A 14006-nucleotide genomic window follows, 5' to 3' on the forward strand; every position below is an offset into this window, starting at 1 on the left:
CAAATTTCAAAATACTTTGTTTAATGACAAATATGAATTGTACCTGCAATTCAATAACCAAATATGGGCACACTGGTGTATAAAACATGGCTGCAATGGGCCTTTATCCTGGCTCTTGGTACTTATTTTGAAGCCCAGGTTTGCTAACGATTGTGGACCTGGGGAGTGTGGCTCCCGTTGTAGAGTGCTTGTACGTACAAGGAATGCACAGTAAACTGTCTTCTTTCTCTTCACCAGAACAATGAAGACACTTGCTTCATAGTCTTGAATAAAAAAGAAGGCTCAGGTCTTGGATTCAGTGTGGCAGGAGGGGCAGACATGGAGCCAAAATCAGTCATGGTAAGCAGTCATGCTACAAGGCTCTTGGAATATTCCTCGGTAAGCAGCAGAATTTGATTAGAACACACATTCCAGTCAGAGATCTGAGTTTTGGTCCCTTCTACCATCATGAAAACGGGAGCATGGGAATGTGGGATCAGGGCAATGTGGAGCCCCAGGCTCACTACTGCCAAGGCAGGCAGCACCAGGTTCCAGGAAAAGCCATAAGCTGACACCACCCAGGGAGGGCCAGCATCTAAAGGGTAGGACCTGATGTCCGACCATTAGCCAAGATTAGATAAGATGGCCAGATGTCCCTGAGCCCAGGAATCACCTATTCCCCTTTTGCCAAGACCCCTAGACCAATGTTAGCCAATCAGGGTCCTGAACCCTAGAAATCCCCTCACCCCAACTTCTACTATGATAAACTGGGCTTGGTACTTTCTGCTGCTGAGTCTGACGAGTGAAGAGTCCAAGCTTAAATAAAGGCTCTTTGCTTTTATATACGAGTATGAACTCCATGGTGGTTGTGGTTTTGGGGGGACCCTGAGGTCTGGGCTCAACAGGAGAAAATAGTGCAGTGTTTCCAGTGTTTTTACCCAAAGCTAACTTGATGTGTAGTTCAAATGCAATATATGTCAGCATAATGCTATATTGTAGCAATTTTATGGTTATGCAATAGAAAAGAGTCAAGTGCCCCATGCTTGCAAATTGTAACATTGTAGCACTCGGCGACCTTGAGGCCATTTTTAATGGGCAAGCCCAGGTCTTATCCCTGTGGACACCTGGGTCAGGCTGCTACAAAGATTTGTAATTCCACCCTGCTCACTGTGCTCACTGGTAAAGTGAGGACTAGCTCCTTGACTGGGTTTGCAGCTACCCTCTCACTATCAGTTTTGTGATTTGTCTTTTCCTTTCTGTCCTAGGTCCACAGGGTGTTTTCTCAGGGTGTGGCTTCTCAGGAAGGGACCCTGAGCCGAGGGGATTGCCTTCTCTCCATCAATGGCACTTCCTTAGCTGGTTTAGCCCACAGTGAGGTTGCAAAGGTTCTACACCAGGCCCAGCTACACAAACACGCCCTCCTGATCGTCAAGAAAGGGAATGAGCAGCCTACGCCCTCTCTCAGGCAGGAGCCTCCCTCCTCGGGTGGAAAGGGTCCACTCCCCAGAAAGACCTTGCCACTGGAGCCGGGAGCTGGTAAGTCTCCACAGATAGTGAGCAGGGCGGGTACAGCTGGCTGATAGAGCAGACTGTTCCAGGACCAGACTGTACTAGAAGATAAAATAGCAGCCTTCGTAACAGGGAATTCAGTGTGGAAGGAGAGATTTCTGAACATGGTGAATCCTTGAGAAACATCAGTTGGCACTGTCTCCTGTTTTTAGCGGACTATAGGGAGATGAAGGGGTGAGCGTGTTTCTGTGTTTAAAGATAGAGACTGTTGCCTTTATGTGCCCAGAGCTTAGGAGAGGCTCAGAATAGGCCCCCTTTGCACTGTCCACCCTGGCTCAGAACAGCCTCCCTGGCACCATCCACACTACTAACTCTGTTCCAAGCCTAGGCTCTCCAGCCGTCAGAGGAGCCCCGCAGACTCCCTCAGCATCCTCTCCCACCATCTTTCTAGAGGGCAGGTAGCCCCCATCTCAAGGCAGGCAGGTCTTTGTTTCTTCTTAGTATCCATCCTGAGAGTCAAGGTTGACCAGATTTCTCTGCTCAATTTGGCCTCGATGTGGCATGAGCTATCCGTAAAGCCTTTTTGGAAATGCTCTAAGTTTGATTCTGTTAAATACACAAACAGTCCTGTCCAGATGCTTCTGCAGAACACGCTGTTCTCGGTATTCCAGTCCTGCGTGGTCACCTATCCTCAGAGCTGCGGTCCTACCCAGTCTAGGGAGACACCCCAGTCATGGCCATGCTCACCTCTATCCAGGCTGGCACCATCTAAGCCGCTTGGTGCATCCAGGGGGAATTCCGCTTGTCCAAGGAAACACTGAGCATTCAGTCCTGATGGCTTCCAGAATGTGAGCCACGTTGAGTTCAGTTACAGATGACTGTCCACTGTCACTGAAATCCAAGATTCCTGGGGCATGTCTGTGCATCTAGCCTGAACCAGACTGCAGTGTTCCACCTTGGGGGCTTCCACTTATTGCTATTTCTGTATTCCATTGCAACCTTCCCCCACTCTGCAGTTAGCCCATGCCAGACTGATAAGGATCTCTCTGATATAGGCCTATCTAGACAGGGGAGGCACCCGGATAGCTGCTCAAAACCCTGATGACCAGAAACTCCCCTGCTCTACTGAACCAAGAATTCTGGGGAGCAGGGACCAGGCATGAGTACATCTGCAATGCTGCAGGTGACTCCAGGAGAGAGCCCAAGGTGGTACCCATTCTGAAAGCCTCCTTCCCCCCTTTTAGCAGCAAGTTACCCATTAAAAAAATTATACCACTCGCAGTGGTGCATGCCTTTAATCCCAGTACTTGGAAAGCAGAGGTAGGCAGATCTCTGAGTTCAAGGCCAGTCTGGTCTGCAGAGGAAGTTCCAGGATAACCACAGAGACTAGAGAGAGAGACCCTGTCTCAAAAACAAACAAGCATAAATACCACTCCCAGTATTAACAAATTAGGCCACACGGATTGGTATCAAACTGCAATAAGGAGCTGACAGTGAGGTCTGTCCAACTGTAATCCTAAGGTTTATATTAGGGAAGCAGCTTCATCTATTCGTGGTCCCTCTACTGCCTTCCAAGCAGCTGAGTATACCTTTCCGTTCAACTCCTCAGTACAGACTTAAGGGAACTAAAAGGCAAATGTACAGTTCCTATTCAGTCCCCAGCCTAGCCCTTCCAAACAAGCCATAGAGTTCATATCACCATGGAAACATCCCCCCTTCTTGCCCCAACAAGAGCCAGATGCCAATGAAGGATGCCAGTGTGAGGGAGGCAAACACACCCCAGGGATGCTGAGCTTCCTCTCATAGAGGCACAAAGGGCACAGGGCAAGGAAGGAAGCCCTACCCAGTTCCAGGGAGCTTCCCAATTATGCCAGTCTCTCTCATGAGTCGGGCACTCCCATGCCTCTGTTTTCAATAGCAGATGGTGACATTCTGTTGCTATGGTAGCCAGGGTTGGCAGGAAATCGAATTTGATTCACTGAGTGTGGCTTCCATCCTCACCGGGATGTGTGCTACCAGAATGCGAGACTTGCCAAGAGCGGTTTGTCTCCCGGGCATTTCTGCCTGGGAGAGAAAGCATTCTCTGCACTTGCGGGATACAAGAAAGCAGAGGATGTGAATCCAGTAAGACAGGATTCACAGGAGGGCGCTCCCTCCTGGGGGGGAGGGGTCAGCCTGATGCCGGGATCAAAGATGGTACACAATTCCCAGCAGACAAGACTCGGGGTGACCAGAGTCCACAGTGCCCGGGGCAGGCAATGCGTTTTGGGGGGCATTAGACAGGTGACATGTTGAGCATGCTGCCTGTCGTTTTATCATGACAAATGTCCTTCCCGCAGGGAGAAACGGAGCTGCTCACGATGCTCTGTGTGTGGAAGTGCTGAAAACCTCAGCGGGGCTGGGGCTGAGTCTGGATGGAGGGAAGTCATCCGTGTCTGGAGATGGGCCCCTGCTAATTAAAAGGGTGTACAAAGGTAAAGTATATCTCCATGGAAACCCATCCCTTCTGTGTGAGGACCGAACTGCTTCCAAAGCCTGCGGTGCTTTCTGTAACGATGAGTTGTATTGTGCGTGTATTAAAACTCCCAAGGCCCGGGTAGGTGCCAAGGTGAGCATTATCATCAGATACGCCAGCAAGAGCACCGAATATCAACCAACAATCCAGTGAGTTCAAATACTAGACTGCAAAAAAAGAGGGGGAGGGGTAAACGGTATTTAATAGTTTCTTCATCAACTTGAAATTCTCATTTTATGACCTTGGGAAATTGTTTGGGCTGGGGAGATTCTACTGTTATTGTTTTTTGCACGTTTGTGTGTATGCACATGTGAAGGCCCACAGCTGCTATCAAGTATCTCCCTCAATTGCCCTCCACTTTATTTACTGAGACAGGGTCTCTGGGCCCTGTGCTCACCAGCTGAGGTCTGCCTTCAGAGTGCTGGGATTACAGGTGATTCGTACACATGCCCAGCTCTTCTGCAGGTTCTGGAAATCTAACTCTGGCCCTCACACCTGCGTTCATTCTAAACAATCAGAAGTTACATAATGGTATAGCTCATATCAGCACATACACACAAATAGACCAGAAATTTATAGTTAGAAGATACAAGAAAGTGATTAAGTCATGAGACTGCTTGTTCTTAAGATCGATTGGTTTGGTGTATGTCTTTGAAAAAAGAACAAAAAGCAGACAGGGTCTCACTACATAGCCCCTAGCTGGCCTGAAACTCATAGAGATCCACCTGCTTCTGCCTCCCTGATCTGCTTTGATAGTTTCTGAACTTGTGATCTCCTGAAACCTCTCTCTACTCCAGACACATAGTATTGGTATGAGCTGTGCTTTAAAAAAAAAAAATAAAGTAGGTAGCTGGGCGGTGGTGACACACACCTGTGAATATCTTGAGTTCAAGGCCAGCCTAGTCTACAGAAAGAATTCCTGGACAGCCGAGGCTACACAGAGAAATATTGTCTTGAAAAAAACAAAAAGGAAAAAAAATTAACAAAATAAGAAGGCGAAAACTACCAGCTTATGCAACCCCCAGAAGCCACAGGACAAAAATAAGCAGGGAATGCTGGCCCAAGTTGTTGGGCTGCTCCTTTCTAAAATTTCTCTGTGGGTGCAGAACTTCCATGATCTGGTCACAAGGCCATCTCAGACCCACCTTCCTGCACCAAGACCATCCCCGTTCCTTCCCTGAACCTGTCACATTTTGTCCTAGCTCTGTTCAGTCACAGCCAAATACATATGAACAATGAATGTGTTACATCTTAGGAGAATAGCTGTAAAACATCTCCAGCTGGGTCTAGTGGCTCATGCCTGCAGGCCCAGCACTCAGGAGGCAGAAGGAGCTGTGGCAAGTCTGAGGCCAGCCTAGACTATATACAGGGAGTTGTAGGCCAGCCAGCCAGGGATACAGAGCAAGACCCCACCTAAAAACAAAATCAAATTTCCATGCGAAGGAGCAATGAGCCCCTGGTGGTGAGCTGCCCTGTGGGGCCCAGAAATGCACAGTCAGAACTGAAGCTTACAGGCCACGAAGGACAGGAGCTGAACACCTGTTCTGTGGACGGTGGATGTAGGTACCTAGTGATGGGAAAGACTGGGGCTTGTGCCCTAACGGTGAACTAGAAGCAAGACAGCTTGCTTGATAGCTCACAGTCCCACACACATGCAGAAAACAGGCGTGAATCTGGAGTCAACCTGTTATATGTACTATAGAGGCTTAGCAGTACAAGGCTGGAGGAAACCCCCATGCTCATCCACCCATTAAACTGACAGAGCAGAAGGAAGCAGGAAGCCAGTGGCCTGTAGGAGTACTCACAGGCAACAACTCCCAGGGAAGAGGGCACCAGGGCATCTGCTGCCAGCAGAACTCACACTGAGAGCCCGTTAGATACTAAAGGCAGGGCAGCAGCTGGGCAGTCCCTGAAGTCTACATCTGCTGGCACCTTGAGCTTGGCCCTCCCCATTTTTAAAACAATCTCTGGCTTTCCCGTCTTCTGAAGCTTCCACCAGAAAACAGTGATCGATCATTACATTCAGTCGGCCGGTGCCTTAAGCCCAAGTGAGAACGTGTTCTATATTCTGCCCTCCTGGATTCCTGTCACTGCGGGTGCCTCGCTGAGTCCCAGCTATAGACAAAGCGGTGAAGGGCATACAGGATGGGACTAAAACATACCGTGGGCCATCTCCCAGAGAACCTCGCCAACCCGACAGATGGGCATGTCTCTAGTCCTTTCTGTTGCCGGCTGTATCCTCATCAGATTTGGTGTGGGTGTGTGTCCGTGTGTGCACATCACTATCCACGTGCAGAGGCCACAAGACGATGCTGGAAACCCTGAAGCTCCTCTTTCTGGTGGGTGTAAGCCACCAGACATGGGTGCTGGAAAGTAAACTTGAGTCTGAATTTGGGGCCTCTAGAAGGGCAACAGCAAGATGCTTAACTGCTGAGACATCTCTCCAGCACCTTTCTGTAACATTTTACCATGGCGGTTAGAGCACAACTTTCTCAGTTGGTCACCTTTACCCACTGAGCAATCTTGCCAGCCCTAAAGACCTAAGATGGCTTTCAGAAATATATATCTGCTCAGTCTTTTGAGACCTGAAGTTTCTAAGAAAGTCAACTTTTTTTCCTCTCATACTTCCGTTTTCTTTCAATGGTGACATTTCTTCCTCGGCGTGATTTAGCTATTCCATAGCAGGGAGGAAATGGAGGCAAGTTTAAGATTGTCTTCTGAAAGCCCCTAAGTGTGCTCTAACTTCCACAAAGCTGTGGAATGTAGAAACATGGGGAGGTGGGAAGCTCTGCATGGAGGTGAGCCATCAGATAAGCTAGCACCACAGTCCCCATGACCTGATGAGCAGCTCTTCAACCACTGGTGCTCAGAGCCTGACACAGCCCCAGCCCCAGCCGAGATTCTGCATAATCACGAGCTTGTCAGAAGTTGATGCTTTAGTTCTTGGCTTCCTTTGCCAACTCTGTGTTACCGGTTTGTTTGTTTTTTAAAGAGATTTTACTGTTTGAGTACACAAGACTTCCAGTATTGCAGAGGCTGAGAATGATTCATATCGGAGTGGGAAGTCCTACTTAGTCTTATAACATGCTGGCTGGTAAATGCCACTCTATCCTAAATGTTACTCTCTATCCAAATCAGGCAGAATTTAGCATCCTTATCCTTTCTGTGTCCCAGGATGCTTGTGAACAATGACTGCATTTTGTTTTTCGAGACAGGGTTTTTCTGTGTAGCATTGGAGCCTGTCCTGGAACTCACTCTGTAGAGTAGGCTGGCCTCAAACTCACAGATCCTCCTGCCTCTGCCACCCAAGTGCTGGAATTAAAGGCGTGTACCACCACCACCCAGCACAACTCCTTTCTTAATTAAAGGGCAGATAATTAAAGATAAATAAAGAGAAGAACAAAGGCAAGTCTTTTGGACTTAAGGATTTGTGCAACATCATGAGTCCCTCAGGATCACACCAATTTGTGACCTTTCTTGGCCAGTTTATAAATCTGTTCCTTCATGTAGTTAGACATCAACTTCATCCAGGTGGAGATGCACTGGAGTAGGGCAGAACCCTTCCCTGGATCCTGCATGTGACCCATGATGGCGGTGTCCTGATAGCAAAAAGGTGATGTGTGGTTCTTTATAGTGTGGATACTCCATTTGAGTAAATCCGTTATCTTCCCTTTGCCAGTTGTAGGCTTGTTTATATGAGGAAAAATGTGCTCCAAGGTTACTTTATATTAACTCATGGGGGGGGGGGGGTAGTGCCCTCTCCTAAGACTACAGGAACAACATCTTTCCCATTTAAACTCTTAGATGCCTCGTTTTAAGGATGCAGGTGCTAACAGTTTTTTCTGCATTTGTTCTGGCAGGTGGCGCAGCGGAACAAGCCGGAACAATAGAAGCTGGCGACGAAATCCTTGCTATTAACGGGAAGCCTTTGGTTGGGCTGGTGCACTTTGATGCCTGGAATATTATGAAGTCTGTTCCAGAAGGGCCTGTGCAGCTAGTGATTAGAAAGCACAGGAATCCGTGAGTCTTAGCCAGAATCCCCTCCCCCAGACTCACTTCTTTTAAGGACGGATGGGCTCTGGAATCAATACACAGCTGATACAGATATCCACGACTGTACTTTATGTAAGCCTGGACCACCGAGTCTGGGGAGTGTCATTTCGTTCAGTGCCTGCCCCTGCCCCTGCCCCCCCCTACACACACACACACATTTGCAGTGGATCAAGAGCTCATCTGTTCTTCTAGAACACCTAGCTACACCTTTGCATCCTTCTTGCCACCTCTCCCAGCAGCAATCCTGGTGAGTGGGGACCAGAAGGGTAACACACATGCCCCAGCTAAAATGATGTATGTATGTAGATTTATATAATTTTGTAAGTAAATGACATAGTGCTTTTAGGTACATACATGCAGTGGAAGGCAGAGCTATGGGTCTATGTATGTTACCCTGAAAATGAGAGACTTAAAAGAAAATGAATTTATGACCTAATTGTTAGGCAGAGCTCAGGAATTATGCAACAGTGAAAAAGATGACGATTTTAAAAAGTGCTATTTTTTAATGAACGTAATGTATGATGTGGACTGGGAGGTTCTGGTCATTTTCTGTTTATGAGAGTGTAAGTCATAAGGCTGTTACAGAGTGACAGTTCCGATGAATTGCAATAAATAGCTGAGAACTTCCCTGCTCGGGAGGAGGGAGTTCTAGCCTGAAAGCACCTTGCATCTAGTTTTCAAACTTGAGTGTATGTTTGAATTCAAGACTGGTCAACACAAGAGCAGGCAAAATAGTGTGTTTCTGTGCCCACACACACGCACACCACCTTAAAGGCAGTTGAGAGTTTAATCCTTCATCTTGCAAATGTAGTCTGTGGTCCTAACGGAGTTTCTTCTGTGCATCCTCTATGGAGAGTTCCCTGTTGGTTTTGTTCCTTTCCCCCACCAGACCTACAGCAGCACAGAGTCTGTGGTCCGGCTCTCTTCCCTGACAGAGCTCTGCAACGGCTCAACTTTTTGCTATTTTGGTGTTTACCATTTTGCAAATTTTGCTCTTGCCAAAACTGGGGTCCTGCAGACCATTCTGACTCAAGGTTTATGAAACACCTCTGGCTGCCTTGGGCCTCTCCGCAGCCCTCCCTCCTCACAAAGCTGGCTTTCTGCCTCTGCGTTGACCCGATTTTCTGAAATCCCAAAGCCTCACCAGCTTCACTTACCAAACAAAGAGGAAAATGGAAAACCAGGGTGAGTCCCTCTCAAGGAAAAGGACTGTACAGTGCTTCCCATCCGATCCTCAGAGGGTGCCACCCAGTGCTGGGTCCTGAGGGTCTGGGTGGAAACATGCATTTGTCAACAACCCCACATGCATGATGCTACGATTTTGTTTCTTTAACCACAGCTGGGTCTAGGGAAGAAAATAAAAATCACTGAGGTGCTGAGCTGTTGCCTTTGTACATCATGTTTTCCTGAGCCCATCCCTGCTGGCCACCTGTAGAGTACACCCAGAGGGTCCTCAGATGGGCACAAAATAACCGGCTCATTTTCAGCAGGTTTCACAAAGAGTTAGCTAGAAAAGCTGATTTAGCATCTACTTTTCATTACAGTTACAAGTAGGATACTATAAGACGTCAGTGCAAGGTGCATGCTAAGTTGTTAGTCTCTGGGGTCAGTTTCAGCTTTCTTACTTGAATGATAATTTGAAGTCAGCACGATAAACTTTTTTCTTTTTGCCTCCACTCCTTTACAGTCATGCCTATTAATTAATAAGTCAAGTCCAGTCCTTTGTGATCAGATAGGACTTTCTAGAGCGATGGAATGGTCTGAGTGTTTCCAGAGCTCCTCGCTTTATTATACAAGGAGGACCTCTGGCTTACCACTCTGTACATCACCAGGCATCTGGCTGGCTAACAGTGGGAAGGTAAGGGACAAAGCCAATGCTAGCCTGCCTTCGACCCTGAGCTGGAAAGCTATCTGTCTTCAGTGTTCAAGGCATGACTAGTACTGCTAGTTAGTCTAATAAAGCCCCACACTTCCTGCGTGAACACTAATGGTATTGTTCTAAACCTGTTTGTTTTTTTTTAAAGTGGTCAGTCATTCACAGTGAACTATGAGGGTAAAATGTGTCAAGACATAAATCGTAGTTGTAAGAAAATTCTATGATGGCTCAAAAGTAGGTGGGGTTTCATTTCCGCCCTCCCTCACATTGCATTGCATTGGATTGTATGGTTGACTTAATTGGCACCGCGCCTGTTGTACATTATACATTATTCTTTATTTATGTAAAATAAAATGCCTTATATATCAAAGAGTAAGTGCAATAATATGAAATGGCCTGTACATTTAAAAATGTTGCCACCAGTTATGTAAATCCACATCTCTGTAAACAATTTTTTAAGTAATTTTCAAAAAATAAACACTGCTTACTACTTGATTTTGCCTCATTATTACATAATGAGTAATACCAAGTTTTTGAAAATGTGCCATTACCTTATTATCCCCTACACTGGTAAAAAGAGGCAGGGGTCCTTGGTTAGCTGCGCGTTTGCATGGCTACACAGAATCCAGCCTCAATGCAGCATACCTCTAACATCTGTTTACATCTGTATCTGGCTGGCTGTCACAAATTCCTGGTCACTTCTTCCCACACGCTTCCCCACAGGCCTAGGACTTGCTGCACTGCCTGTCTGACAGCCAGTCCTAGAGCCTTGCAAATGGCCAGAATTCTGGCCTCTACGCCTGTTACTACAGACAACTCCCAAACTCACAAGGGAAAATCCGCCCTAAAACTTCCTGATTTCCAACTTCCAGTAGATCTTCTTTGCTACTCAGTAATTGTTTGCATTTCCCCTCTCACTGTTCAGAAAAACATTCTTTCCTAAGAGGAGCCCTATCTTGCCCTCAGACTTTCACAGTGAGAAAGAAATAAAAACCATCTTTATTGACGCTCTACAGCTTTAAGAAATGAGTCCTACAGAAGAGGTAAGAACACAATCTCAGAGTAAAGTTCTGGTTGCCTTAGCAGAGAGAAGCCCAATGAAATAAACAGGAACTCTGGTTGTGATACAATATGGAAATAAACACCAGCCTGTTTTATGAATTTGGAAAATTTTTACCAACATATATAGTAAGATCCAAGACCACTTTTCTCTCTTAATAGGACACAGGTGGTAGGAAGTGCGGGTTCTAAAAAAAAAAAAAGCCACCAAAACCCTTCATTTGGAGAAAGGTCTAGGCTGGAAAGATGGCTCAGAGGTTAAGAGCACTGCCTGCTCTTCCAGAGGTCGTGAATTCAATTCCCAGCCACCAATGGCAGCTCACAAACATCTAGAATGAGATCCGCTGCCCTCTTCTGGCGTCTAGGCACACATGCAGGCAGAACACTATACATAATAAATAAATCTTTAAAAAAAAAAAAGAAATGGTGAAAGGTCTAGACTAGACAGAACGTGCTCAATTGGAATCCTCGACATGCCTCAGGGCAGTGCGGGGAGAGGGCAACAACTTTCCTTTTCCAAGTGGTAACAGGCAAGGCACCAGGTAAGATCCTGCAATAGAAAGCCCAGAAAGGCTATAGCCACCATCAATCCATGTGGGCTGTTCCTGATCCCACCTCCCCAGACCAGGTAATGGACATACTCGGCTCTTGGCCTAAGGGATGTACTACACAGAATACACTGCAGTCAAGGCTGGGCACTCTGGCCCTGCCTAGAGCTAATTTTACTAAAGTAAATTAGGCAATTTGAAATGTATGAGTGGTATGGAAAACATAAGCAAAACGGACACAACTGATAAACATTTACAAGTTCATTTTGACTCACAGCTCCAGACATCTTGTTCCATGGTCACTTAGTTCTGTCCTTAGGTCTGTGGCAGCGTATACACCATGGCCAAAGGTGACTGTCTACTACATGGTAGCTAGGAACAAAAGATGAGAAAGGAAAGGCCCCCAAATTCCCTTCAGAGGTATGCCACCCTCCAAAAGGTTCCACCACCACCTCTCAACAGGGCCACACGTGCAGCCAAACCTTCAGGATATGGGCCTCTGTCTGAGACTGGAACCAACTGAGTGTAGTGCCAGGCAGTGGAGGCAAAGGGATCAAAGTTCAACCAGTCTGAGATACACAAGGTCCCATCTCAAAGAACAAAATGAGTGTGCTAGTTCAGGTAAAAGACCAGAATCCTCAGAACCACTCCAGAACAGAAAGGAGCTAGAGAAAAGGCACAGGGCCTACATCTCTATTTCACAAGAATTCATGTTGAAATAAGAATACAATGGACTTTAAATCCTGTGCACAAATCGTAAAAAGCAGGAAGAGCAAATAGAATCCCTGCAGACAACAGGAGCACAGGAAGGAGCACACATCCTATGCCCAGGAAAACTGACTGCAAACCTCAAAATGCACTCGAATGCACTGAGAAAAATAACACACACACACAAAAAAAAAACAAAATCAAAAAAAGACAAGACTAAATAACGGTATCAAAATAGAAAAGTTCCTAAGTTCAAGGTCTACTCGGGAGGCAGCCAGTTATAATGACAGCCTGTAACCCCAGGACTCAGAAGACAGAGGCAAGAGGATCACTGCAAGTCTAAGACTAAGACCAGCCAGGGCTACATGATGACATCCTGTGTCAGAAACAACCGGGGAGGCTGGGCAGTGGTGGCATACACCTTTAATCTCAGCACTGAGGAGGCAGAAGCAGATGGATCTGAGTTCAAGGCCAGCCTGGTCTACTGAGTAGAATTCCAGGACAACCAGGTCTATACAGAGAAACCCTGTAACAAAACAAAAACAACTGGAGAGCTGGCACAGTACAAAGTGCTTGTACTTAATATGGGTTCAGAAGCCAGGTATGGTTTCATACATGTAAACACAGCTCTAAGAGGTGGAAACAGGAGGGTCGCCTGTCCCAACCTAAGTAGTGAGCTTCAGAGCAAGGAGACCAAAGGAGATAGATGTTCCTGTGGATGACAAACATGCTCACATTAAAAAATAACAAACCTATATAGCTCAGAAAAAAATGTCAGGAGAATCATTTAGAAGCACCCATTCGCAATGAATAAACAAAGCAATGCCTTAAGCTAGAGGACAAAAGGAGGAGATGTCTAAAAACCAATATAAAACAGACAGTAAAGAACCCACGGGAAAGTCACTAGCATACCTCACACCAGCCACACTGACAAGCTCCGGGTTCAAGCGGAACAACAGAGAAGGTGGAGAATGACAGAGGAACACCCTCCGTCAACCTGTCCTCCACACACACACGAGCACCTGCGCACACAAAAATAGAAGGTGCAAGGTAGGGCTGCAGAATACTAAAACCAACCTGCCTGGAATTGAGGAAAGGAAAAAGACTGTACACCACATATATCCAAACCCAAAATATTCTGCAATAACTCTGGGAGAAACATCCAGAAGGCAACCAGACAAGAACATGTTTACAAAGGACAGAACATTACCAATTGCCAGCGTTTGACAAGAATGCTTTATGCCAAAAAGAACGTTCATAAGTACAAAAAAGAATTTACTGAAGAATGGCTGCACTTACAATGCAGATACGCAATTACCAGAAGTGAGGGGAGAGCAGAAGCAGCTCGCAGACTGGCATACACAAGGTCCCAGGTTCAATTCCCAAGGCTGCCAATAAACAAACATGCCCTGAGTGTCAAGAGAAAAAGCAATGAATATATAATACTTTAATTTGAACACTACTAATCTTGACAACTAGATTCCTGATATGGATAAGACAAAGGAAAATTCTACAGCTGTACGTGTGAATCTGAAGTACCATCAGGAAGTCAAGAAGTACTTTTTTAAATTGTTGGTCAATGTAATAAAATATACATAAAATGTACTAATTCCATCACTACAAGAGTACAGTTTAGTAACATGAAGTGTATCTAAGTGTGTTGCTACCACCACCTCCAGAACCTCATCATGCCAAACTTAAAATGTTAGTTATTTTTATACATAAAAACCATATACAAAATGTTTTCTTCTAAAAGCAA

General features: G+C 46.1%; 1 protein-coding gene across 5 annotated transcripts in view; it reads left to right on the forward strand.

Annotated features, from left to right (window-relative positions):
* Pdzd2 (PDZ domain containing 2) overlaps positions 1-10427 on the forward strand; it is a 356084-nt gene extending 345657 nt beyond the window's left edge. For all 5 annotated transcript variants that reach the window (XM_075975855.1, XM_075975857.1, XM_075975858.1 and 2 more), the window contains 4 exons: positions 238-339; positions 1245-1515; positions 3828-3962; positions 7864-10427. In XM_075975855.1, the coding sequence (XP_075831970.1) occupies positions 238-339; positions 1245-1515; positions 3828-3962; positions 7864-8027 (672 nt within the window). In that variant the 3' untranslated portion in view covers positions 8028-10427. The remainder of the gene's footprint in view (positions 1-237; positions 340-1244; positions 1516-3827; positions 3963-7863) is intronic.
* Positions 10428-14006: the final 3579 nt, after the last annotated feature.

Source organism: Microtus pennsylvanicus, chromosome 6 (assembly GCF_037038515.1).
Source record: "Microtus pennsylvanicus isolate mMicPen1 chromosome 6, mMicPen1.hap1, whole genome shotgun sequence".
Classification (NCBI taxonomy): Eukaryota; Metazoa; Chordata; class Mammalia; order Rodentia; family Cricetidae; genus Microtus; species Microtus pennsylvanicus.